Source organism: Balaenoptera acutorostrata, chromosome 15, assembly GCF_949987535.1.
Source record: "Balaenoptera acutorostrata chromosome 15, mBalAcu1.1, whole genome shotgun sequence".
NCBI lineage: Eukaryota > Metazoa > Chordata > Mammalia > Artiodactyla > Balaenopteridae > Balaenoptera > Balaenoptera acutorostrata.
This window is the reverse complement of record NC_080078.1, coordinates 3,503,116-3,530,544: the sequence shown is the minus strand read 5'-3', so window position 1 is coordinate 3,530,544 and position 27,429 is coordinate 3,503,116. Positions and strand designations below refer to the sequence as shown.

Here is a 27,429-nt window from a genome sequence, read left to right as displayed (position 1 = left end):
CTGTGGGACGGAGGCTGCGGTGAGAAGACGAGGAAGCCCGCTGACCGCACCCCTGCAGCTCTTGAGCTGCGGCCGTGAATCACCTCCTCAAAAAGTACTTACATCAGAACTTAAGATGTGCATTAGAGACGAAACAAACCAAAGAGCACCCCAACTTTTATTAGAACAGAACGTGAGAAGAGCAAGAGGGTAGAGGATACCATTAATCTGCAGAGACGACTCCCCACCGCCCCCTGTCCCGTCCCTGGGATGAGGTCCGGGAGTCACTCAAAAACACCATCTCAGCGACGCCTGAGACATCAGAGCACAGGGCCCCCAGCACCCTGTTTAGGAAGCCGACCTCTCGTGGGCTTTCCTAGGACGAGCAGCTGCGTGGGCTTCACGTCTCCTGATTCTTCTCCCGCCTTGGCTTTTCCAGGAGCCCTGACCCCGGGCCAGCTCAGGGCCCCGCACGCAACAGTGCTGAACTAATTATATAAAACATTTCCCACTATTTAAAGTTTACACAGTTAAAGGTTATGAACAGTTATGAACTTTCTCTGTTGACTATTTAAAAATGTAAGCAACTATCAAAGTAATTGGGTAGGAAAAGAATTTTTTTATAAGCTTTTTTTTTTTAAATTTATTTTTGGCTGCATTGGGTCTTCGTTGCTGTGCACGGGCTTCCTCTAGTTGCGGCGAGCGGGGGCTACTCTTCGTTGCGGTGCGCGGGCTTCTCACTGCAGTGGCTTCTCTTGTTGCAGAGCACATGGGCTCTAGGCGTGTGGGCTTCAGTAGCTGTGGCTCATGGGCTCTAGAGCGCAGGCTCAGTAGTTGTGGCACGTGGGCTTCAGTAGTTGTGGCTCTCAGGCTCTAGAGCGCTGGCTCAGTAGTTGTGGTTCTCAGGCTCTAGAGCGTGGGCTCAGTAGTTGTGGCGCACAGGCTTAGTTGCTCCGTGGCATGTGGGATCTTCCAGGACCAGGGATCGAATCCATGTCCCCTGCATTGGCAGGCGGATTCTTAACCACAGTGCCACCAGGGAAGCCCCCCCAATTTTTTTATTAAGTCACAAATTTACTTGGATAAATTACCTGGTCATCTGATTATGAACCTGGATGTGAAGTTTATCAGCCAAAGGGGGCCAGGGAGTTGGCCTGCCCCTCAGAAGTACTGACCATTGTCTGTTTTTTTTACCATAATTTTAAAATGAAATCTTGTTTGTAGTTCTGCAGAAGTCACAGAGCTATGAGCACAATTTAAAAATAAATGCCATCTCTTGTCAACTGGAAATAAACAGAGAGAAATGATGCACAGCCTCCGCCCCCCATTCTCATCAGCCCTACTCTGCAGCAATAAATCTCACCCTGAATGTTTGAACAGTGTTTAATCATAAATGGATTCGAACGCACTCGGAAGCATAAACAGAACTAAGTATCTGTCAGCCGTCCAGGAGAGCAGCAGGTTAGCAAGGTGAGAGGACAGAAAACCCCAGCTGTAAAATGAGAAGCCAGGGAGCTGGCACATTTAAGTCCAATGCAGACAGGACCATTTTCAAGATGACAAGAATAAATCCAGAATTCACAGAGAGTGGTAGTTTGATTGTCAACTATCAGTATTCTTTCCCAAGGACGTATGAAAGGCAGAACAAATGGGTTTCACTGTGTCTTAGAAATGCTTATCCCTTGACAGTGAATGATCAGACTGACCTTAACTTGTCCCGTCTGCCGTGGGCGGTGCTGCTCTGTACACACAGGGCGAGTGGCGCTGGGAAGCCCTAGCGAAGGCCAGCCCCACTCTCCAGAGGGCGGCTCAGTCCTCAGTCTGGATTATTCAAAACCAGCGCGATCAAAACTACACACAAAGCAGACACAACTCACAGCACCCCGCACGTTTCCGTCTAAAGTAACTGCACTTGGGACTTCCCTGGTGGCGCAGTGGTTAAGAATCCGCCTGCCAATGCAGGGAACACAGGTTCGAGCCCTGGTCCAGGAAGATCCCACATGCCACGGAGCAACTAAGCCCACGCGCTACAACTACTGAGCCTGCGCTCTAGAGCCCGCGAGCCACAACTACTGAGCCTGTGTGCCTCAGCTACTGAAGCCCATGCGCCCCTAGAGCCTGTGCTCCGCAACAAGAGAAGCCACCGCAATGAGAAGCCTGCACATCGCAACGAAGAGTAGCCCCCGCTCGCCGCAACTAGAGAAAGCCCGCGCACAGCAACAAAGACCCAACGCAGCCAAAAATAAATTAAAAAAAAAAAATCCGCCTGCCGATGCAGGGGACACGGGTTCAAGCCCTGGTCCGGGAAGATCCCACATGCCACGGAGCAACTAAGCCTGTGTGCCACAACAACCGAAGCCCGCACGCCTAGAGCCTGTGCTCCACAAGAGAAGCCACCTCAATGAGAAGCCCGCACACCACCACGAAGAGTAGCCCCCGCTCACCACAACTAGAGAAAGCCTGCGCGCAGCAACGAAGACCCAACGCAGCCAAAAATAAATAAACAAATAAATAAACTAACCACACTGATGAGCAGGCACCAAATGCTGGAGAGACCCGAGTGGGCACCGCAGCCCGCAGGACCACGCACGAGACGCCAAACGCCGGCTCGGACCTCGTCCCCACTCTCCTGGCCTGTCTCACGCATGAGGGCAAGTAACAACTAAGCACAAACAATCCACCTCAAATATCTAAGAACCACGTGCCTGGCTTCGGCCTCGCTGGGAAAGGATTCCGGAGCCACCCCCATTGCCACTGTCCCCCCTCTGTGCACCAGCCCTCCGGCTCTAGTCCCGCCCACCTTGACCTCCCTCCAAAAGCACATCTTGATTCCCGATGTCTGGGGTCGGTGGGCCTGTCACCTGGGTCCCTGCCCCACGCACGCCCTGAGTCCACCTTAACCAAAATCAGCTCGTTAAGGCCTAGCTCGAGCCTCCAGCCCTGAGCCCTGACTTCGGGCCCCGTTCCCTGCGGCCATAGCACTCCGGGTCTGCACATCTGAACGTTTGCTTCCTGGTGATCCAGAGCTGTGTGGCCTCGGGAAGGTCCTTCCTCCGCCAAGCGTGGGAACACACACCACACCTACCTCGTGGGGCCATGGCGATAACGGTGAGACCGCGCGTGACGCGCACAGGGCACGAGCCAAGGGCCAGGAAATACACGCAGTTACCGTCGCCCTCATGGTTCTCCTATGGGTTTGGTGTTTGGGTCTTTCCTCACAAAGCGCCCACCTCACTACACTCCGTCTGCAGGCTGGTGCTGACTTGGGTTCCTGAAACACGGGCTAATCGCGTCACTCGCTTACTACGAAACCTCCAAGGGTCCCCCACTGGCCTTGGGATTGAGCATGTGTTTCCACCCTCCCACGTGCCAGGCTGCCTGAGGTCCACGGGGAGCGCCCCATCTCCCTTCACCCAAGGCCCCCGGCCGCAACATCCACATCACTCTCTCGCTACAGTGACCGCAAGCTGCTCGGGGCACAGAGCTAAACATTTCCCAGCATCCCGTGTGGTTCTGTGCATCCCTGACTCTCGTTCTCACCAAGGAAATGTCAGCGGGGGATACAAACCATCTCTGGGCCAAGGCTTCGAGGAGGGCAGTGTGCCCGCTCCTGTTCCGGCCCCCTGGGAAGGCGCTCTCCTCCCTGTACCACCTGGAAGGGGCTGGTGACTTACCTCCTCCGTGTTTGAGCCGCTGGTACATTTGTTACGACACCCTCGCCTCCCTGACTGATACATCACAATACAGACCACAAGCAGCCCTCACCTCTGCTTCACCAGAGCTGCCCTATGCAGAGGGGTGGGAACTCACTGCCCTCGTGTTTCTGGTGGTACCTGCAGGACAAATGCCAGCACAGTGATTCTTACATTAAACTAGAATAAACTGTCTTAAGCATAACATCCCAAAGAAACAGGCTGTTTTAGTAGAAAAAGCAATGGTGACTAAGGGTCAGGAGATGCGGGGTCCAGTCCCAGCTTTGCCACCTGTAACCAACTCATGGGTCAGGGTCTTGGTGCCTCTGCTCTGTGTTCTCCAGGGCCCTTCTGAGCTCTGAAACTCCCTGAGGTCCAGGAATCACGACCTGCTCTCCATACACCCCAAGGGCGAGGGCAGTGGCCAACCAGCGCCCATCGGTCACATCCACTGATGCACACACACATCACCACCAAGGAGGAACGACAGACACAGAACAGGAGAAGTGAGAACAGGACAGCAATAAGTAACTACAGTGACAGATGGAAGACAACAAAGGGGGAGAAACTTGAGACTCGTAACTCCACGTGGGGGAGAAAAGAGGCTCCGAGTTCAGCTTCTATTAAAAGCAGCCTCGGCCGCGCAGACAGATCAGGCCCCCCTCGCCGCGGGGCAGACAGCCTGGCCCCCGCGTGCTGCCCCCCTCCACGGCCAGGACCAGGCAGACCTGCGGTGCCAGAAACGAGGGCCACGGCGATGTTTTCACTGGAAGCATCAGACAGTTGTCGACACAGATTCCCAGCACTCCGCCCCTAATCCAAATGCCGATTAAAACCCGGATGGATGCTCTGTCCCTGAAGCCAACGTGTGGGTCCTGGAAGGAAACTTCCTTTAAACAGAACCTTCACTGAGGCGGCCGTGATCTCAGAGGGAAGCCGGCATCTGCACTGCTCTGCAGACAGGACACTGTGGCTAAGAGGTACAGGCCACTCCTCCAAAGTCACCAAGTCACCCAGAGAGCAAAGGGCAGCTCCTGTGCAAGCTCTGACCTCCTAACTCCTCAGAGGATGAAACAAAGAAACTGGATTTTGTGAAACAAAGTTGACAATAAAACCATAAAAAACTCCTGCTGAATCAACCTACCACCACGAAATTTATTTTAAAAAGTCGTTTCCGTGCTGCCACCGGGCTTCAGAGCAGCGCTGACCGGAGCACCGGCCCTCGCCCCTGCTGTCCCCTGTCCCCACCCACGGGCAAGGGGCTGTCATCGCACTGAGTCGTCTCACTCCTCAAGCGTTCGGGCCAACGGCCGTTTAACGGGCAACTTGAACTCTATGGTGGCAAAATTAACCAAAGATCAATTCTGAAACTTTGCCCCCTCATGCCTCGCAGGCCACACGTGCTGTCACAAAAGCAAGAAGTATTCCAGGTGGGGAGGACGCGGGTGAGGCCTGCCCAGTGGCCGGGTCCCCAGGCCCGGGCAGGGCCGTCTGGTCCACCGGGCGTCCGCTCAGCCTTTCACTCACCAACGCAGGTACCGAGCGCTTGTTGACAAACAAGTGCTGGCCCCGCACGGGCCCCGAGAATGAAAGTGATGGACCCTCCGAGGAGATAGGTAGGGCCTGCGACCTGGGCAAAGAGGCCTGTGACACGGCAGCAAGGCGGTGGACGCTGCGCAAGAGAATAAGAGGACGACGGGCCCAGCAAACGGCCCCTTGAGCCGGCAACCCCTGCGGGGCGGAGGCGCAGGGCGGCTGGCCGGGGGCTGCACGGGGGCCCGACAGCGCAGACGAGGCTCCAGGTGACACCCGGCACTCACCCGGAGGCCACATGTCGCCAGCCAGGAGCAGCGCTTCACTGCCACCCTCACCCCCCGAACTCCCCAAGAGGGGGGAAGCCGGGGGCCGGCGGCCACCCCCAGCAGCCAGGGCTTCACCAAATATCCGGGAGAAAATTCCTTCCCAGATCACACGAAGGTTGAAGTTTACACCACCTGGAGCAAACGTCCGTGTTTTTACTACACCAATTTGCTATACTTTCGCTACCTCGGTTCTCATTCTGTCACACGGTATCCCACACTAAACCAAGAAAATTACTTTCCATCATTTAAGGTCAAGTTAGACTTTAACCCTTTCAACCTTTTCCAAGGGAGTGGTGTTTCTCTGCGATCCCCTCCGACTGACCGCAGGCCACTGATAACACAGAGGCTCGATCAGAGAGGCAGGAAGCTAGCCCGGGCTTCCTCAGGGAGACGGGGTCCTCTCCGGTAACCAGCTGCGGTTTACGAAGCAGTGGGGCTTGTTTAGAGACGCCCGGGTTTGTCCTGGAGAAAGCACACGACAGAGCCCAGCGAGCAGCTACCAGCACAGGCAGAATGTGAAAAGGCCTGTGTCTGGCTGAGGACTCGGGCCCTCCCCGGAGCGCATTCCTACCATCCTGGGGGCCGGGAGAAAAGGCCACCACATCTCCCAGCTAATCCCCAGTATCCGCCCAAGCGGTGAGGCCTGGCTCTCCCTGCACTCAGCTCAGAACTGGGAGGAGACCTGGAAACAGTGCTGTGGACAATACGCTTCCACATGCGTGAAGCAGCAGACGGGGCAGGCCGAGGGACCAACCCCCACCCCCCGCCTGGCAAACAGCCGGCCCTCCACGGGGGCTCTTAAAGCCACTGGCTCGCTACCGCAGATCCCCACATCTCTGCACGTGTTTTAGCACCGTGGAGAAGAAACGATCCATTTGGGGGAAGTGGGTCATCAAACAGATCGATAACACTGAATAACTGTGCAGGGAGAAGCCTGCTTTCAGCAGCGTGGGGATAAACCAAACCGGTTTAATTGTTATGTAAACTGCAGCCTCAAACCCATCAATTTATCCCTGATGGGCTATTCGTCAGAATGGTTTTCTCTGGAATAAAAACGGAGCGAGACACTTTTCCGGGGTACACGCCTACCCTCGCGACGCAGCCCGCCCCCGGCCCGGATCTCCAGTGGCGCTTAGTGTCTGAGCAGCGCCCGCCTCCACAGGGCCCGGGCACTGGATGGAAACCAGGCACACAGCCTTCTGTCCCCAAGGCTGGAGGCCGACGCTCTGCCCAGTATCACCGCCCTGGGATCTGCGCGGGGACGAAGGCAGCATCTCTTCTCCACAGGGACGAAAGCAGGAAACCCTTCGGTTTTAATGTTCACTTTTACAAAGAAAATGCAATGGAGTTCAGTTAAGGTATAAACCAGCTAAGTTATACCTTATAACAAGTACCGAGCTCTTGTGTTACTTGTTCAGTTTCAGTAAAATTCTTTGTAGACCCTGCAAAAAGTGCTCACAACAGTGGGACGTCTCTGTGGGCCCCTCGAGAGGGAGTCACATATGGAAGGAGAGGATGTATGGGGTGTGGTACCCAGGCAGGCGAAGGAAGGACCAACCCTGACCTCGGGGTCAAACAGGACTCAAGGGCACTTACAGCAAGGGAAATAATCCCTCACGCTTCCAAACACCACGCCACCCCGTGATAAGTCCCTAACGAGATGCATCTTTTATCTTCCACATTCCTCCAGGCTGAAGACAATCCAGAAAAAACTAGAAATCACATATTGGTTTTGGTTACCATGAGCATTATCTGATCCAGTTGGTAGAAACTGGGGCCCACGATGACGGAGCTGGGTGGGGAGGGAATCACAGAAGCCAGGTCCTGCCCTGACTCAGCCTGGCCACAGCTGTCAGTGTCCAGTGGCCTCTGCCAGCCCAGCCACACCGCCCGCCCGCATTCGACACCCTGCTGGGACTCCCAACTCAGGGCAGGATCCTAACCTACTCAGCTACACAGACATTAACATAAAAAAGGTGCTTTAAAGCCCCTAGCTAATTGCATTCCGATCCCCCAGCAGTAGGGATTGCAAATATGCAGTTTCAGCAAAGCGCCTGCTCTGGTCTTTTAAAAGGAAACAGGCGTGAGGAAAACATGCTGAATGCCACGACGGTCATCTCGGTGAAGAGCAGCTGTACACGGCTTTTCTCCGTCCCACATTTCTGTATTTTCCAAACTTTCTGTAAGCGTGTATGTGACACCAGAAAGTTTGAAAAAATAAAGGTCGCATAGATATGTAACATCAAAGCTAAAGTGCACTCTTCTTTTTTTTTTTTTTTGCTTTCTTTTAAAGACTGAATCCTCCAGAAAGAAATAACACTGAACAATTTTGACTTTTAGGAAAATTAGAGAAAGCAGGCTGATAAAGTAAACTCTCCAAAAAGCTTGAGAATTCAAGACTTTTAACTTTCTGTTAACTACCACGTTAGTCATATGGAATCCTCTGGAAAAAAAAGTCACTGTGGATAGAAGAGTTCTCCAAAGAGACCCTCGTCTGCTCCTTTAAAAAGTTACTGACTTTAAAATCTTTACCCCTCCCACCCCTTTTTTTTTAGTTATCATGTTAAAAATACCTCAAACTTCCTTGGCTGCTTAAATAACAGTGAACAAAATGAAATTACGATTCTGAAAGTTATAAAAGGTGAAGTCTGAAATGATGCAGAGTACAAGGAGTTAAATGAAGGAACTGGTGGAACTGCTCAGGAAAGGTAAGCACGACCGCAGGCGTCAAATCCCCAAATGTCAGAACTGTGGGTCAATCCCTTACGCGTTAGAGGTGTATCAGAAGGTAAGAAACTTGAAGAATTAATTATCCCCAAATATGGGCTGAACGTCTCATCGGGGTCCCGGGTCCCGTACTTGCAGATGATAAACAATGAGCGATGCAGGAGCAGAGAGCACAGGAGATGCCAGCCCGGGACGGGGACGGGGACGGGACGGGGGGGACGAAGGCAGGGCACTCCCGGGGCGGCCGGCATCTGGGTGGGCGGCCTGTCTGACAAGGACTATTGCAAGGGTGGTTCCCGAGTCCTGAGACCCTCCCCACCCATCGCCCCTCCGGGTGAGCTGACGGGTGAGCTGACGGGAGGGCCACGTGTTCAGCAGGGAAAAGGCCCAGATAAGCCCTTAGGAACCGCAGCAGAAACACTTCCACACAGGGCCTCACCCTCAGGGCCTTCTAGGTTAATGGGGCAGGAAGTGGGGAGGGGAGGACACACAAATACATCATATAGGAAATAAACAATTGTAAACTACAGGAACACCTGGGGAAACACAGACTGCGGACAGTGAGTGCCCCAACCCGGCCCCGAGGCAGTGACACTGGGTGACCCCCACGGAAGAAGGTGGACGCGCTCCAGGCAGGGGATGGCAGGGAAGGCACGGGGCGCTGGGGCCACTGAGCAGGGATGGATGTGTGAGAATCACTTAAGTTAAACGGCTGTATCCGCCGGGACCGACAGCAGCGTGAAAGCGAAGGGCGAACAGGGATGCGAGAGGGGTCAGGCCCACAGAGGGCGGGTGCCAGGGGCTGGGGGAGTGGGCTGGGGCGTCGGCGGTCAGTGGGGACCGAGCTGCAGTTTGGGGAGATGAGAAAATCTGCAGATGGACGGTGGTGATGGCTGCACAACAATGTGAATGTACTGGATGTCCCTGAACTTACACTTAGAAATGGTGGAGACGGTCCATTTGATGCCACGCATGTTTTACCACAATTAGAAGAGTGGCTGACGTGGGAGACGAGTGGCCCGGGGTGGCCCGGCCCGCGGCGGCGGGGACGCGGGAGAGGTGGGGGCCTCACGAAATCTCAGGGGCAGGCAGAGCTCGGGACGCCCGCTGAGGAGAAGGAGGCCCAGAGGAGGCCGGGGACTTCGCTGCCGCGACGCGCCCACACCCCGTCCGGAGCCGGGCTGACCATCTCTTGCTGCATCACCAAGAAACCTCCTCGCTGGCCTCAGTGTCACACCTGGGCTTCTCCCTCTGCTTATAACCGCCAGCGATGACCACTGCAGATCTCACGGGCATTTAAAAAACAAAGCAAAAACCATCTACTTTAGAAAAACTAAATTCGCTGCACGGATACAAGCTCATAAATCAAAATAATATCAGGGAAAGTCTTACAAGTTAGCACAACATATATTTTTAACACTTTATACTGTATTTATTTTATGTATGTATGTATGTATGTGTGTATGTATGGCTGTGTTGGGTCTTCGTTTCTATACGAGGGCTTCCTCTAGTTGTGGCAAGCGGGGACCGCTCTTCATCGCGGTGCGCGGGCCTTTCTCTATCGCGGCCCCTCCCGTCGCGGGGCACAGGCTCCAGACGCGCAGGCTCAGCAATTGTGACTCACGGGCCCAGCTGCTCCGTGGCATGTGGGATCTTCCCAGACCAGGGCTCGAACCCGTGTCCCCTGCATTGGCAGGCAGATCCTCAACCACTGCGCCACCAGGGAAGCCCAGCACAACATATAAAACAGGAGGGAGAAGCTGTTCTGTCTCACGGTCCATCCTCACGGCTCCTCGCGGCCCTTCCTGCCCACCCCAGGACGCCGCACCAGGCCAGGGGCTCCTGGAACCCAGTGTGACAGCGAGCTGGAGAGACACGCCATCTCAGGGCCCGGGAAGAAGCGCCCCTGCGGGTGGACGCGGCCGGCCCTGTGTCTGTCCCTCTTAGACGGTGACCGGGGCCGAGGACAGACCCCGGCACACAGAAGGCGCTCAGCAGCTAGAGACAAATCCTCCGGGTTTCACTCGGAAACGGTGGGCAGAGCCCAGGTCTCTGTGGGGCTGGGGAGTCGGGAGGAGCTGGCCAGGGTGGGACGGGCTTCCCCGTGCTGCCGGGGCTGCGGCCGGGCCACGGCGCACACGCGCGCCTCCCACGACCAGCCCGGGAGCCGCGCATCTCACAGCCTGGCTCGTAGAAGGAAGGGCGCCTAGAACCCGGGCTGAGGGACGACCAAAGCTTCCAGCCACTGCCCCAGCCTTTGCTGTGACATCTGGACAAGCCCACTGTGGGCTGGATCTCAGCCCGCGGGCTCTGAAACAGGGAGAATGCTTACTCATAATCCTGTGAGCGAGACGCTCTCAGCGCTGCTGCCATCAGAAAGGCTGCAAGGGCAGGATCTGAAGCCGCACCGTCCACTGTCTGAGTGCTTCCCTCCCAGGTTATTTTATTAAGTGAGTAGTAGCCGATTTTCCAAATATTCAGATAGCTACTCTTAAAGCAAACAAAAAAACACACAATTTCTCTACGATGTCTGGCTTTCTGCATCAGCGACTGGCAGGGTTTTCAGCCTCTGTAACCTTAATCTTACGTGGCTCTCACAAACTTCCTTCTGCAAGTGGAGTCATGGGTCCGGTAGTTTCCCTCGTTTTCATGGACTATTCTACAGGCGCTGCATCACGAAAGACGAGCTGGAAACACTTCCAGAGTCCTGGAGGGACTTCCCGCAGAGCAGGTACCACTCTGAATTTCAGGGAGCCCCGGTCCCCGGGCCGGGGCTTCCCCCAAATCCTGTGGTTTATTACTGATGCTTTTAGCTTTACCACACAGAATAAAACAACCCTTCCTAACAATGTTCTGGCACTGACGCTCAGATGAATAAAATCCACCCGTCTCCCGAGCTCCGTACATTGTGTGTACACTTCCTTCCCACCGCACGACAAGGTCAGGTGACGTGGGACGAACCTGTGTAGGCTGAGGACCTGAGCTGGAGGCCGCCGGCCGCCCCTGGGGGCTCCGGGGGCCATCCTCCCCCACCCTCCCGCACACTCAGAGGCAGCCCGTCACCCAGCCCGCGGGCCACGTCCCGAATGGCCTTCAGGGTTATGAGCCTTTGCCACGGCTGCAGCCAGCACCCCGGTCCCCGTGCCTGAGCGTGGCCCCCACGGTCCGTCCCGCGGGGTGGCCCTGGCAGTGCCCACATCACTTCTCTCCTTTGAACCTGCAGGGGGACCCCGAGGCTGTCCGCTCCATCTCTGGCTTCCCCATCAGAGCACCCCGACCCTGGCCCCCGAGCCTCTGCCCTGACTCTTCCCGTCACCAGCTCGTAACTCAGACCTCCGTTAAGATGTCGCTTCCCAGGAAGGCCTGCCGCCCACCGTCTCCCCCGCCTCCTGCGGGGCCTTCCCCACTGCGCCCGCATCCCCCGGAGTCTCACCGTCACTCGCTCTGCGTGGTCACAGTGTCGCCCTCCTGCCTCCCGGGAGCGGGGAGGCAATGTGTCCCGCTTGCCCTGCACAGCCATCCCCGCAGCGCCTTACACACAGGAGCGCTCACGACGAAAGGAAACCAGAGACCTCAGGAACCTAAAGGCCGCTGGGGTGTGGGCAGGGGTTCCGTCCAGGTCCAGCACGGAGACGCCCAGGGGCCCCCAGATCCGGCCGGGAGCTCAGGGGAGGTGGCTGCGGATGAGCCCGGGGCCCCCGGGATGGGACAGGAGCCGGAGCCAACGGGTCCAAGGGCGGGCAGGCATGCTCCGTCGGAGGCCCGGGAGTGCGCAGGCGCTCGGGGGCTGAGAGGCTGGAGCGGCGAGAACAGGGGAAGGGATGCCGGGAAGGAGGCCACGGGCCGGGAAGGGCTGTGGTCAGACGGTGGGGCTGCGAAGACACAGTCAGTTATGTGTCTGACAGTCTCACCCACGAAGCAGTCTTTCTGGAGCCGTGGAAAACACACAGTATAACGAAGTAGACTGTATGACACGACTTGTGTAAATTACCCCCCCACACACACACAACTGAACGAAGCATCACTCGCAGACGTCTCTGGGTGTGGAAGGTACGAGAAAGTCCTAGAATCGAACTCCTACGGGTCTCGGGAACTCACAGGACCCCAATGTCAACTGTAACGTGTCCTTTTTCTTATTTAAAAAAAATATGACAGGACGTGAACGAGGACACGTTACATTATTGTCTACACTTTTCTGTATTTTTTAAATGCCTTGCAGTACATGTGAGTTGTTTCATCAGCTCTGGGTATCCATCTCCAAGTCACAGCTTTTCCTTTGCCAGATGCCCTGCATCCCAGCTGGTGGTGGACAAAACACCGTGGTGACGAACAGCGAATCCGAGGCTGGCTTGAGATCAAGGCCCTGGCCCTGCTTGTCTCTCAGTGTCCTGCCCAAGTGTGAGCCAGTCCCCGCACCCCGCAGAGGCTACTCAAGCCGATTCAAGGTAAAATCCCCTGTGCTCTGAGATCCCATCCTCCGGACAAGCAGCTCAGAGGAACACAAGAACACACACCCTCCTAATTCACTCTGATCGTACAACCTTAGCAGGCGGGAGGCATCCTGGTGGAGCCGAGCCTGTCCCACAGCCCATGCACGAAGGCCGCCCTCTACAGAGCCCCGCTAGCGACTGGCGCCTTGGTGAGAGAGCACAGGGCCGGTCCGCCCCAGCACGACCAGCTTGAGGCACGGCAACGGCTTCCCCAGCAACAAGCCAGATCTCGCTGCCGACGCCAGACGCCTCACCAAGCAAACACAGTCCCTCTCCTACTTGGTCCCAGGGACAGCAGGGACGATGACAACGACGGGGGCTTGCGCCGGGTGTGTCTAGCGCCAGGCACTGCGGCGAGGGCTGTGAACACGCTGCTTCCAGTTCTCAGGACCCAGGGAGTGGGCAGCGTGCCCATCGTACAGACGAGGAAACGGGAGCTTGAGTTAGGTCACCTGTTCACGGGCACCCAGCTGGGAGGTAGGCAGTCAGGTCTTTTAAAAGCTAAGCTACTATATAACCTTCGGCCACTTTCTTCGGCCGGCTCAGTTTTGCATTCAGACTTCTACTGTTTGTTTATTAATTTTGCCAAGAATTTATGAACCGGCAACTATGTGGCAAACACGCTGGTAGGTACCGGGGTTACAGTAATGAACCAGAAAAGCAGCCCTGCTCCCCTGACACTCAGACTGTGCCAGACGATCATTAACTACAAACCCTCCAGCAACAACGAGACAGCGCCACCCTGGGGCGCTGGGGGGGGGGGGCGCTGCCGTGGGACCCTACTCGGAGAAGCGTCGGGAAGGCTGCCTTGAGAAGGCGGATTTCAAGCTCCTATTGTACAGCACAGGGGACTGTATTTGGTATCTTGTAATAACCTATAATGGGAAAGAATCTGAAGAAAAAATATATATATATACATATATACGTGTGTATACGTATGTGCGTTTGTGTGTATATATATATGTATAACTGAATCACTTTGCTGTACACCTGAAACTAACAGAACATTGTACATCAACTATACTTCAATTAAAAAAAAAAAAACTAATGAAATCTGGGGAAAAAGAGAAAGTGGATTTCAGCAGCAAAGCTCCATTTGCTCTGAACCAGTTTGTAAGCTCTCCTTGTCAGGCTAGAAATGAGAAAGAAGCCCATCATCATGGTATTTATTTAGCAACACTTGGAGGCTATAGCCAACTGAACAAGACAACAAAAGCGAAGGGGATATGAAATAGTGGAAGAAAGAGACAAAATAATCGTTATGTGCAGATGAAGATTATGACCTAGAAAACACATCTGAAAAGTGAATTTAAAAACTGTTACTAGAAATGGTGAATGTGGCTGGATACGAAATTAACATTTTATTCCAGTACCACAAAAATTACTTATGAATTACAAGGGGAAAAACCGTAACTGTTTGGTGGAGGAGCCTGATAACACCTAAAGCACGTGCCCACACGACCCCATCGAGAAGGCCCAATGTGCCCGGGTGACGCCCCCAAAAGGACACACGGCCCCGTCCCAGCATCTCAGCCGAAGATGCTTCACCAGAACCTGATCAGGATGTTGTCAAATTAGGCAAACCTAAATTGAAAGGCATCCGATAAGATAACTCCTGTGGACACGAGCAGGGCTGAGGTGATGGGCACCTGAGCGCAGCCTCCAGCCTGGACCCGGCCTGGACGGCGCGGGAAACCACGCAGGAGGCCGCCAGACAACTGGCAGAAGTGGCATCTGGACTGAGGGTGTGATAAAGCGTCACAGTTACTGTGACGTTTCCTGAACTCACTGCCAGGACTGTGGTTATGGAAGCATCCTTGTTCTGAGGAAATACATTCTGTGGTACAAAGGCAAAAGAGGCCCCTCTTTCCTACCCGTGAGCACTGACCCTTTAGAAAATAAAGAGGGAAAAAAGATCCCATCATATTAACCATGCCCTAAAGAAATATATAAAATGCCCAGGATTCAGCGTAACAAGAAACATGGGGGCTCTGCGTAAAGGGAACCAGGCACACAAAGGTGCTGGCTGTGACGCTGGTGGCCGCGCACGATGTGGAGCTCGCTGTGCAAGCCGTCTTAGGCTTTTGTGCCGTGTGGCCCCAGTCTGGATCGAGCCGCGGAAGCCGGTCAACGAGCGGGTGTGGCCGTGCACCGAGAAGACCTGACCAACAGGACTCTGGGGGGGTTTCGCTACAACGGAGCGGCTCCAGTCTCCTCCGGGCGGCCCAAGCCCATCACACGCCCCCGCACAACCTCCCGGCACGCCTGGTGTGGACACCACTGCCGCCACAGGCTGAGCTGACCGGGGGCGGGGACGAGGGGACATGACACTGGACAGTGCCGGCCCGGCTCCCGGCATCGCCACCGCTGATCAGAAACCCCTATTTTGGACTTTCCGTGAGCAAGCTGTTGGAAGGGACCCTTCCAGCCGCCTGCAGGCCACACAAGGTCAGGTACATGGGTAAACGCTCAGCCGACGTTTAGCGTCTCCCAAGGGCCAGGTGTGTGCTGGCCCTGGGGACGCAGCGCCACCCCTACGGAACCTCCAGCTCCCCGAGGGGGACAGATGCGGACCAGCGCTCTCGCAGGATGGCGACCGACCCCGGGAAGTCCCGAGGGCTCGACGCGCGGGCCCCGCGCGGGCACACGGAGCAGCACCACCTGGTCCGAGCAGGCGTCCATGCGGACACGCGACAGGCACATGTCCGCCTGTGAAGGAATTAAAAGTCTGCAAGGACAGAAACATAAACACTAGCGTTGGGGAGTTGGACTCACAGGGGATCCATCCGTAACCAACACGCACAGTAAACCCAGGGCTATGGAGGGCCAGGGAGAGGATTTTTTTTATTTAAATTTTTTTTTTTATTCGTTACATGTGTTTAATCTCCTCCTCCACCACTTTAAATTTATTTATTTATTTATTTATTTATTTATGGCTGTGTTGGGTCTTCGTTTCTGTGCGAGGGCTTTCTCTAGTTGTGGCAAGCGGGGGCCACTCTTCATCGCGGTGCGCGGGCCTCTCACCATCGCGGTCTCTCTTGTTGCGGAGCACAGGCTCCAGACGCGCAGGCTCAGTAATTGTGGCTCACGGGCCCAGTTGCTCCGCGGCATGTGGGATCTTCCCAGACCAGGGCTTGAACCCGTGTCCCCTGCATTGGCAGGCAGATTCTCAACCACTGCGCCACCAGGGAAGCCCAGGGTTTTTTTAAATTTCCCTCAAAGCTGCAAATCTGTCTCCATCTTTACCTGCCATTCACAGGGGTCGTGTCTCAAACCCTCTCACTTTCTTCCTCTGGCGTCAAGAACAAGGGCAACAAAGGGAAAAACAGAACCCGTCCATCCGGACTGCGTGCAGACAGGGAAGGGGACCCCTCTGCGGAAGGGCCGCTTGCCCCGCACACAACCTGACCCCATGGCCTGGACCAGGCCTTCCCATCCCTGCACCTCGAAGCGCACGGCAGAAAGCAAGACTTGTGCCTCGGAGTCGAGCGGGTAAACTGAGGCAGCAGCCGCACCCCTGGGCCTGGGCACCCACGGACCTACCACGTCCCCAAGGACACCCGGGGGCCACGGCACATGCAGTCAGTTTAACTTAAATTAACTGAAAAATGAAATAAAAATTAAAATTCAGGGACTTCCCAGGTGGTCCAGCGGTTAAGACTCGGCGCTTCCACTGTAGTGGGGGCACAGGTTTGATCCCTGGTCGGGGAACTAAGATCCCATATGCCGCGCGATACAGCCAAAAAAATAAATAAAAATAAAAATTCAGTTCGTTGGTCACATTCGCCACATTTCAAGTGTCAACAGCCACGCAGGACCCGGGCTGCCCTGCTGGACGCTTCTATCATTGCGGGCCGTTCCAGACTCCAGGAGATCCCTGCCCGGCCAACCAAGGGTGGGCAGGCCTGGAAAATCTGCTCACGCCGCAACGCCAGAGAAAACCAGAATTGCTAAGAAAGTGGAACAATCAGTCGAGTCATGCTGCAGGCCAGGTCCTAACAGGGCAGCAAGCGCTCCTGGTCAACACGGAATCAATCAAGGAGCTGGGCACTCTGGAGGGAAGGTGCTTTCCCTCCGGCTGCGATGAGTCACTGTTCCCTGCCAAGCAGACCAGATATTTACGTCCCCACGGGTGGAGGTGGAGGAGCGCGGACTTCTGCTGTGCGATCTTCCTTTTCATGCCGCCCCGACGGCTCCAGCCTGTCTGCTCTGTCATCTGCTTTGCCATCAGTATCATCGGATTTCATTCCAACATCCTTTCAGAATCAGCTCCAAAAAGTTACTAAATTTACAAATTATTTTTTCACTGAGGAAAGTTCCAGCCAAGACCTCCTGGTAACACATAGGAGGCTCCTTAATTTCCCCAGTAAACTGTATCCAAACCACACTCGGGAGGGAGGATTTCTGGGCAGGCTTTCTACAGACAACAGCCTGGCCCTGGGAACATGCGTTTGTCTGCGGTGACTCATGCCCGGCTCCCGAGGCTGGTCTCCCCGCAGCTCACCCCGAAACCCAGCGCTGCGGGTTCCCCAGCAAAGGTACACCCGCCACATCAGATCAGCACCACCCACCTTACATGACGATGGGCACAAAATCCCAACTGAAAGATATACAATCACTTTTTGAATCCTATATGCTGCTCCCTGACCAAACACAATCTGTGAAACAGAGCAATGCAAGTGGGGGGCGGCAAGGGAGGCATCCCAGCACATTTGACGTTACAACCGTCCACCTGGAAAACAGCAAGTCCCGTCGGTTTTCATGATACAAGTCACAAAAGGCAAAGCTTTTTCAGCATAGACGAAAAATGGGTTTTATCCTATGTGTGATACTGAGTTACTGGGAGGAAGGAAGAAAGAGAGAGAAAAAGACCGGATTGGGAAGGGACAGAATGAGGTTTATGTTCATCAAAAGGGGGGCCCAGTTTTTCACAAGCGTGCTCAGAAAGGTTGCATGAAAACCCCCAAAAAAGGAATAATGTCCATAAAAGCCCGTTTTGTCACTGACATCCCTTGAGGGCTGAGTCACTCCATGTCCACCCGCTTCACTCCGCTGTTTCCTGGTGGGTCCACACCCACGGCTGAAGGGAAAAAGCAGGGGTGTCATACAGGAACCCCAGAGCACCCTACTTGGTTGTGGGAAAATAACAGAAATAACTGACAAGCTGGATGGTTCCACCTGAAATAATCAAGAATTGATTGTACATACAAAAAATACTAAATTTAAGCCAAATTATGCCACCAGATGCTAATAAAGGCCAATGACAAAATTATGACTTCTTTATTTCTACAAAATGTACTGTCACTCAACTTTTAAAGCAAATTTAAAAATCAAATTACATCAAAAGCCTGATCCTTTCATAGATTTCTGTTTTCAAAAACATGAGTTGTGGGACTTCCCTGGTGGCGCAGTGGTTAAGAATCTGCCTGCCAGTGCAGGGGACACGGGTTCGAGCCCTGGTCTGGGAAGATCTCACATGCCACGGAGCAGCTAAGCCCGGGCGCCAAAACTACTGAGCCTGTGCTCTAGAGCCTGCGAGCCACAACTACTGAGCCCACACACCTAGAGCCCGTGCTCTGCAACAAGAGAAGCCACCGCAATGAGAAGCCCACACACCACAACGAAGAGTAGCCCCCGCTCGCCAAAACTAGAGAAAGCCTGCACACAGCAATGAAGACCCAACACAGCCAAAAATAAACAAATAAATAAATACATCAAAAATAAAAAATGAGTTGTTGGGTTCAAGGGGATCAATTTAACTACCAATCGAACAAAGATAAAACATTTGTATAGTAAGATATGTGGACATTACATCTACATAATTCAATCAATATTTTTCTCAATGACCAACGCAAGAGGTTACAAATTCACACATGGGTAAAAGATTTATTCAAAATGCAAGAGAAAGCAACGGATTTCACAGAGTTTCACCAAAACTCCACTGATGAGGTTTCAGATTCCATCCTGCAACTAATGTTTAAGAAACTACTGTCCAGTTCCCGAGAGGCGTCAAAGAACATCCACAATTTCCTGAACGGCTACTAAAACACTCCTCCCTTTCCCAGCGACATATTTCTGTAAGGCTGGATTTTCTTCATATACTTAACTGAAACAATGTATCACAGCAGACTAAAAAGCCAAGGCAGCTATAAAATTCAGCTGTCTTCTATCAAGGCAGACATGAAAGACTTTTACCAAAAAATGAATACCCCTATCCTAATCTCTTTTGTTTGAAATACAAAATAGACTGAGCTATTTTTTCATAAAAACTTATTTTTGAAAGAGGCTTATTATTGCTATTTTTGAATAGATTAAGAAATATATAGATTTTTAATTTCTCAGTTCTAATTTCGAATATGGTAAGTGTAACAGACAAATCCCACATAAACAAAAGCTCTCTGGGGTCCCCAGTAATGTGTGAGGGCCCCAAACCCTGAGAGTTGATGGACTAAACAGAGGTACGGGATGCCCAGAGGTACCTTTGCCCAAAGGCAGCCGCGCACCTTGAAACGCAGGCGGCAGGTGAAGGGAAGGCCTGCAGAAACGCTGGGACCTCTGCTAAGAGATGGGCACCAGCAGCCGTGGGCAGCAGGGTGGTCAGAGCTCAGCTCTACACACACACACCGGGGGTGACAAATGGCTAAACACATCATGGATGACTAAGGGCAAAAGTTCCTTCTGAACCAAGTCATGGACAAAATATCCAGACTGAAAATCGTTCTTAGGAGAGAGAAGCCGCATATTTGCAAGCAGTTCAGGATTTAGCGCTGGAACCGTCAGGTCTCAGGGAGGCAAGCCCCGCACTGGCTCACCCCCCCATCGCACCCAGGGAAAGAAAGCCTGTGATGTCCACCTCAGGGGTGCAGCCACGGCCCGTCACCACCAAACCAGCCGGGACGCCCAGCGCGCAGCCGCTCTGCAGAGCCCAGGACAACACCCAGCATGCCTCCCTGGCTTCCCTTCACACGGTCACGAAACACGTGCACACAGGCAGATTACATTTTTCTTTCTTTTTAGATCAACTGGCAACACCTTACCAGAAAACCAGAAACTCGTGAAAAGCGATAGCAGCAAGGAAAGTTAACTACAAAATCTCCTAACAAGTCACAATGCAAGGGCCTATTTTCCAGGAAATCAAAGTAAAAGCATTTTATAAAATCCTCTCATTTTAATATGAAATCCTTTAAATGTACGGTAATTATGGAAATGAGGCATCACTGTAATTCAAGTTGTCATTAATTTAGCAAGTTTATCTCCTGACATTCACAAGATGCAAAAACAGCAAATAGTAAATTACTGTATCTCCAAATCAAATGCTTTCATTTCAGCACATAATTTTAAACATAGCTGTGTCTTTTTCCAAAGTACTATGAACACCATTAAAACTCTACTCAATACCCTTTTAGCACCTACCAATTCCATTCCTTCATCAATGACAAAGACTTTAATAAGCTTATTATAAACTCAACACATACTACACGATAAATACCATCCTTCTCCCAGACTGATTTTTTAAATACTACAGAAACTTTCTTATATGGGTGATAAGCCCAAAAAACTCAATGTGAACTCAATACTAGAACATAGATTCAATGTACTAGCTCCCAATTTGCCACACTCCTATAAACCTTTTTTTTAATTAAAAAAATTCTTTTTTATTTTTTAATAGATCTTTATTGGAGTATAATTGCTTTACAATACTGTGTTAGTTTCTGTTGTACAGCAAAGCGAATCAGCCATATGCATACATATGTCCCCATACCCCCTCCCTCTCGAGCCTCCCTCCCATCCTCCCTATCCCACCCCCCTAGGTCATCGCAAAGCACCGAGCTGATCTCCCTGTGCTATGCGCCTGCTTCCCACCAGCCAACTATTTTACATTCAGTAGTGTATGTATGTCGACACTTCTCTCACTTCACCCCAGCTTCGCCCTCCCACTCAGTGTCCTCAAGTCTGTTCTCTGTATCGACCTCTTTATTCCTGCCCTGCAACTAGGTTCATCAGTGCCATTTTTTTTTTTTTTAGATTCCATATATATGAGTTAGCATACAGTATTTGTTTTTCTCTTTCTGACTTACTTCTCTGTGTATGACAGACTCTAGGTCCATCCACCTGACTACAAATAACTCAATTTCATTTCTTTTTATGGCTGAGTAATATTCCATTGTATATATGCACCACATCTTCTTTACCCATTCATCTGCTGATGGACACTTAGGTTGCTTCCATGTCCTGGCTGTTGTAAATAGTGCTGCAACGAACACTGTGGTACATGACTCTTTTTGAGTTATGGTTTTCTCAGGGTATATGCCCAGTAGAGGGATTGCTGGGTCCTATGGTAGTTCTATTTTTAGTTTTTTAAGGAACCTCCATACTGTTCTCCATAGTGGCTGTATCAATTTACATTCCCACCAGCAATGCAGGAGGGTTCCCTTTTCACCACACCCTTTCCAGCATTTATTGTTTGTAGATTTTTTGATAATGACCATACTGACTGTCGTGAGGTGATATACCTCACTGTAGTTTTGACTTGCATTCCTCTATTAGTGATGTTGAGCACATTTTCATGTGCCTCCTGGCCATCTGTATGTCTTCCTTGGTGAAATATAAACCTTTTTAAAGGAAGTCTTTAACAAGACACAGTCTAACTTTGAACAAATACACATGACACACAATAACCGCCAACTAGCAAGAAAAGCAGAAGACAGCTTTTATTTAGAGAAAATGCCGCATTTCGTATTTTGACCACACCATCCGGAGGCGGCCTAAGTCTAACGCTCCGTTCCCTCCACGGCGCGTTCCCCGCACCCCTGACCCCCCCAGCTTCATTCTGCGTGGTTTTCATCCCTCCAGCTTCCAGATGCAAACCGTCTCTTCTACCCTGTCACCAGATCAGCACGTTCTTCCATCAGAAGATCTTTCAGCTGAATCTCTTCCTCGCCAGTCCCTGGGCCACCCTCCCGCAGGTCCTGCCGGCTCAGGCCTGAATGACCGGCTGGCTCCGTGGCCCTCCCAGCTCCGAGCATGCCCACACACGTCACTGCCCCCTGATCTCCGCTCTCCTCTCCACGTGGAAACACAGCTGGCACAATCTCAGTCTCTACATCTTCAGCCACTGCAAACAGACTGATCTGATGCCCTCTCTGCCCCAAGTGCACCCCCGGCTCAGCACGCAGATCCACTCCTGGACCAACCACCCAGGAAGGAGGCATCGGGTCATGGAAGGACCCCGTAGCTCCCAGCAGACTGGGGAGGCACAGTGAGGAGGGTGGGGGAGAGAAGGCACGCTGTTGCTGTCTCTGGGGACGCTGGGCCCTGAGGCATCCGGCAGACACCTGCTGTCCTCACTAAGTCTGGGGCGTTTTCCAGTGAATTTCAATATAATCTCCATCTGAGAACTACTGTCAGACGGTTAGTTACAAATTCGATGTTCTTCACGTGACCAGTTGGAACAGCAACGAGAAACTACGTCCTGTATGTTTTCATGGGGCCTAAACAATTATTTATGTAGTAAAATGCCTTGGTGGTTACACTTAATTACTTTTTATCACAGTGCACGTGCGGAGGCCGTGATCCGTAACGTCTGCCGCTCAAAACATGCCTTTCACGGGGCAGAATGCGTCAGCATGGTGAGGTACGTGTGCTGGCAGCCAAAATGAGTGACAAGAGTGCAGGTGATAATAGATTTACGGACACAGGCAGTGCCCATCAGAAGCTGCCACGGGGACAAACAGACGGGCCTGCTTCCTGACAGACCAACGCACCACTGCCTGTGCGGCAGTTCCAGCAAAACACATCGAACCCGAGTCTGATCAAATCTCCACGTCCGACAACCAATTTACAGGAACGACAGGGGAGAGGACGCAGTAAACGGACACCATGGGAATCCAATCTTTAAAAAGAGACCGTGGGAAAGTGTACAGGACAAATGACCCTGTTTCTTCATTGAGAAAAGAAAAAAAAAGAGTGAGATGAAGCCTATAGATTGAAAGAGATGTAAGAGATACGCCAACCAATCATAGTGTCTGGACCTGATTTGGTTCCTGATTAAACAAACACACTGCAAGAAAAGAAAAAAAAAAATTCATGAGATGGTAAGAGAAATCAACACTCATTGGAAGTTTGATGATAGTAAGAAATTGTTATTAATTTTCTAGGTGTGATAAGGACATTGTGGTTAGGTTTTAAAAAGGGAATCTTTATCTTTTACTGAAATATTTACAGATGGAGTGATAGGACATTTGTGATTTTCTTCCAAATACCTGGGGTTTGGGGAGAGAGGGCGGGGGGACGAAGATGAAACAAGCTTGGCCACAACATGGTAGCTGTAGAGGCTGGGTGATGGGCACGTGGAACTCACTCCTCTGTTTTTATGCTTGAAACTTTCTGTAATAAGAAGTGTTGAAAAGAAAAAAAAGAGCCATGCTCTTCCCAGAAAATTTGGGACACAAAGAAAAGTAAAAAGAAGAAAAGAATCCCATACATCTTACCACTCACAGAAACCACCACAAACACAAGTCTAGTTCTTACTGTAATTATTCATATAGTCCATGCTTATTTTATAACAGTATCAGGAAAGAAGGTTGGAAGAAAGAAAGGAAGAGCAGGTACAAGGCTGTGCATGGGTCTTTTTCCTGTAGTTCACAGATTACATCTAATTCAAACTCCAAATCTGCTGGTATCAAGACCTACAGTCACACACACGAACCATGTCCCCCCCATAGACCCAGGAAGGCCTGCTGACCGCCCACCTCGGAAACCCACTAAGTTGGCGACACTGCTTCTCCCCCGGGGAAGCTGCATAGTCACTCATGGATTTTTCATTCAACAAACCTAACTCCTCTGTGCACACCTACTGCCAGCCAGCTCCTGTGCTGTCTCCACTTAAAGATAAAAAGTGCCCAGCCCAGCCCTGGGGAACGAGGGCCAGAGAATCGCACAGGAGGGGCTACACCAGGACCCGCTGCACCTCCCTCTGCATGCACCCACGCTCATGGATCAAGGTCAGCTCTAAGTTGTGTCACGCGGAATTTTTTCTCTACCAGTAATTTCAATATTATTTCATTTTAGTTTTGGAAAAACTTACTTGTAGTCACAAGTGTCAGCGGACTCTGGGGCTCCTCTCTGCCTCGTGCTTCCCTGAGTGGGGGCTGGAAAGGGAGGGACGGCCCCGGGGAGCTGTGCCCTGGGGGCGTTGGAGTGGGGGATGCGGCGTCACAGGGCAGGAAAGGGTGAGACGCCACAACACAAGGAAGAGCTCCAAGTCTCAGGCAGCTGTAGCCACAAAACGCAGACAACAAAATTCCAACACGGATAAGAAGTCTGAATTTATGGTGGAGAAATTCACAACTTCAAACACTCCTGGCAAAACTGTGCACCAACGCCTGAAAGGAAACAGACAATAACTGCTGCCGTTCTTTGAAAGTCAGCACTGAATTTCCCATTTCGAGGTGACAAGAACGTACACATCCAACTTCCTTCCTCTGAATTCATTAGCATTTCTTGATTACTCTCCACGTGGTGGGCCAAACACCCTGATCTAATTCTAAAAAGCAGCTTCCAACAGCCTGTCCTACAGATGCTACCACCTACAGGTTAAGTTTTCTCAAACAAAAAGAACATAAAACCACTCAGACTGCTAACATGTTTGTCCACAGGCTTTGACCCGTGGTTGGTTTCAGAAGCAAACTGCCCTCTGCCGGGAGGGCAGACACGGACATCCACGTGCTGTTTCTCTCTCTGCCAGCACGTCTGTCCTGTTCCTGTAAATTCTCCATCACCACCTGCGCGGCTGCTCGTCAGAGCACCGCTGAACTTGAACGCAGCCAGACGCGCACCGTGGGCAAAGCCCCAGCCAGAGGGCAGGGGACAATCTGGGCTGCTGGCTACATGGGCTAGGAAGGCAGAGTGAACACCACCCACGTTTCATAAACAACGGACTCAGTACTCGCACGTGATCTGAGGACCCCTCGGGCTGAAATGTCCTACCCTTGAGTTAGAGAAAAGACTAGTGCATTCGAGACTCGGTAAGCTGGGGCCTCTTCGGGGCTGCACCCACTCAACAGCTAGGCAGGGAACTCTGAAAACAAGGTTGCTGGATGGACGCCCTTACAGAACCTGAATTATAAAAAGGGGCCTGAGCAGAACGGGCCTCTAAGAGCCACCGGGCAGGGAGGGGAAGGCGCTGTTTACCTGTCACTTTCTCACCGTGAGGGACTGGACCCAGAATGCATTTAAGGGCCCAGAAATGGAGAGAGTGTGTAGGTCACAGAAAAGGCAGGACAGAGTAACAGTAGCCATGGGATAAAACAACTCTGTCATTCACCAAGTCCTGACTTTACAGCAACACACACACACCTTCCACGTTCGGAAAACAAAGTCTGTATAGGCACCCCCCTCACGCCCCGAACACCAGTGAGTCATCGTTGATTTCAGTACAATACTTACAACCAAACGTGCCAAATGCTCTCGAAAGGGGAGATGGTTACAGAAACAGGCAATCACCCTGGCAAAAACTCCCTGGACCCAGGGTGCTTATAAAAGCGAGAGTAATTAGTCAGAGACAACTCTGGAACACAAGCACGCTGGAGAAATATAAACACTGCTGAGGAGCTAGAGGCAACTACTACACAGAAAAAGAAAGTGCCTAAAGACCTCATGAGTAACCAAACAGGCTTTCTCCTGATCAAAAGATCTCCGGAAAGCAAGGATCTCCTGGGGCAGAGCAGCTGCCCCGGGAACCGGAAGAGCCCGGGAACACGAGGATGTTGCTAAAGCACCGTGGGGCATCCGCGGCCTGTCCCCAAGTGCGCCGGGTCCCCCTCTCCTTGCCCTGCCTCCCCGCCCGGCCTCTTCCCCTCCTGCCCAGGAGCCCCAACTGTGCGGTGAACGCCCCCAGCGCTGGCGACCCCTGACCTGCGTCCTCAGGTCCACTGAGGAGAGGGCACTTCCTGTCCCGACCCCAGCCCACTCTCCGGCCGTCCCCTCCCGGCCCAAGTTCACAGCTGGCCCCTATGGCCGGGGGCTCGGGCCTGCCGGGGGCACTGGCGTTGCCCCCGGGGACCCCGCACCTCCCGGAGCGACACCGCCTGACGCCAACCCTTCTCCTCCGGAGTGCGTTTGGCGGCGACCCGGGTCCAAACAGGGTGGCGGGGGGAGGGCGACCCTGGTGTCCAGCTCGGGGAGGGGCAAGGGCGACCCTCGGGGCCCAGGCCGGGCAGGGGCAGGGGGCAGGAGTGACCCATGTCCAGGTCCGTCGGGGATGGGGGCCACCCCAAGCCCTGCTGCTGCGGGGAGGGGCAAGGGCGACCCTCGGGGCCCAGGCCGGGCGGGGATTGGGGTGGCTCCCGGTCCAAGGCGGGCAGGGGTCAGGAGGCGACTCCGTAACCAGGCCGGGCGGGGATGGGGGCCACCCCAAGCCCAGGTGGGGGGAGGGGCAAGGGCGACCCTCGGGGCCCGGTCCTCGGGGCTCCCGGGCTCGTCCCCGGGGGTCGGGTTGATCTCGGGCCCAGGCCCGGCGGGGGTCGGGGCGGGGGCGGGGGTGACCCGGGGCCCGGGCCGGGCGGGGGCCGCGGCACTCACTGTTTGGGCAGCTGCAGGGCGGGCGCGCCGCGACGCTGGAAGGCCCCGTCCACGAAGACGCCGTTCTTGCCGAGGCAGCGCAGGTAGAAGTGCGGCTCCTGGAAGCTGAGCTGCAGGTGGCGCCGCGAGATGAAGCTAGACAGACCCATGCTCAGGTCCACCGAGCCCTGCGACGAGTTGCGGCCGATGGTGACGCTGGGCTGCCGCATGAGAAACTCGAACTCGCGGCCCTCCAGGCGCGCCAGCGCGGGCCCGGGGCTCCGGCGCACCGAGGCGGCCGCCGCGGCCACCAGGGCCTCGCCCGCCGCGCCCCCAGCGCCCCCGGCGATCGAGCCCGGCGGCGGCGGCGGAGGGGGCGGGGGCTGGGCGGGCGGCGGCGGCGACGGCGCGGCGGGCCCGGGCGCGGGGGCGGCGGCGGTGGGGAAGGCGGCGGCGGCGGCGGCGCACAGCACGGGGCTGCAGGGCGCCGAGCGCAGCGCCAGCAGGGCGCGGGCCCCACTGTCCTCGCCGACTTCGGCCATGTTCGCACAGCTCCAAGCGGCCTCCGGCGGCGGCGCGGCGCAGGGGGCGGGGCTCCGCGGGGCGCGGCGGGCGCGGGATCCCGGACCGGATCGCGGCGGAGCGGAGCCTGCGGGCCACGCGCCCCGCCCGCCGGGGCTCGCGGGGGCGCGCGGGGCGGGGTGGGGGACGGTGTCCGCGCCCGGCCCGCCTCGCCGGCCCCCGGGTAGCGCCTCGCCCACCGTCCCCGGCCGTGGGCTGTCCCTTCCTCTGTCCCGGGACTGGGGCGGGGAACCCCCGGAAAAGTCTCCCTGGAAAGTTTTGATTCTGGGTCACTCACTGGAGAAGGGACAACTGACGTCAGCAGTCTCCGGGGCCCTAGTGGCTCCATCCGCCAACCCTAAAGTGCGCTACTTAAGCACCAAATTTAAGGGGTTTCGAGCTGTAACTGAAGTTTGCCTGAAGATGCTTGCGTTCCCTGTTGCCCTGTGTTCCTTTTTGGAGTCATACATTCACTCAACAAGTATCTAGACAAGTATCCTGGGACCCATACTAGGGCCCGGTGCAGTCGCCGCCGGCCCTTTACACCTCTTACAGTCT

General features: G+C 53.8%; 1 protein-coding gene across 1 annotated transcript in view; it reads right to left on the bottom strand.

The window, feature by feature from the left end:
* Positions 1–26,883, bottom strand: part of FOXK1 (forkhead box K1) — a 67,134-nt gene extending 40,251 nt beyond the window's left edge. Inside the window, exon 1 of the mRNA XM_057528435.1 lies at positions 26,332–26,883. Within this exon, the coding sequence (XP_057384418.1) occupies positions 26,332–26,852 (521 nt within the window). The 5' untranslated portion in view covers positions 26,853–26,883. The remainder of the gene's footprint in view (positions 1–26,331) is intronic.
* Positions 26,884–27,429: the final 546 nt, after the last annotated feature.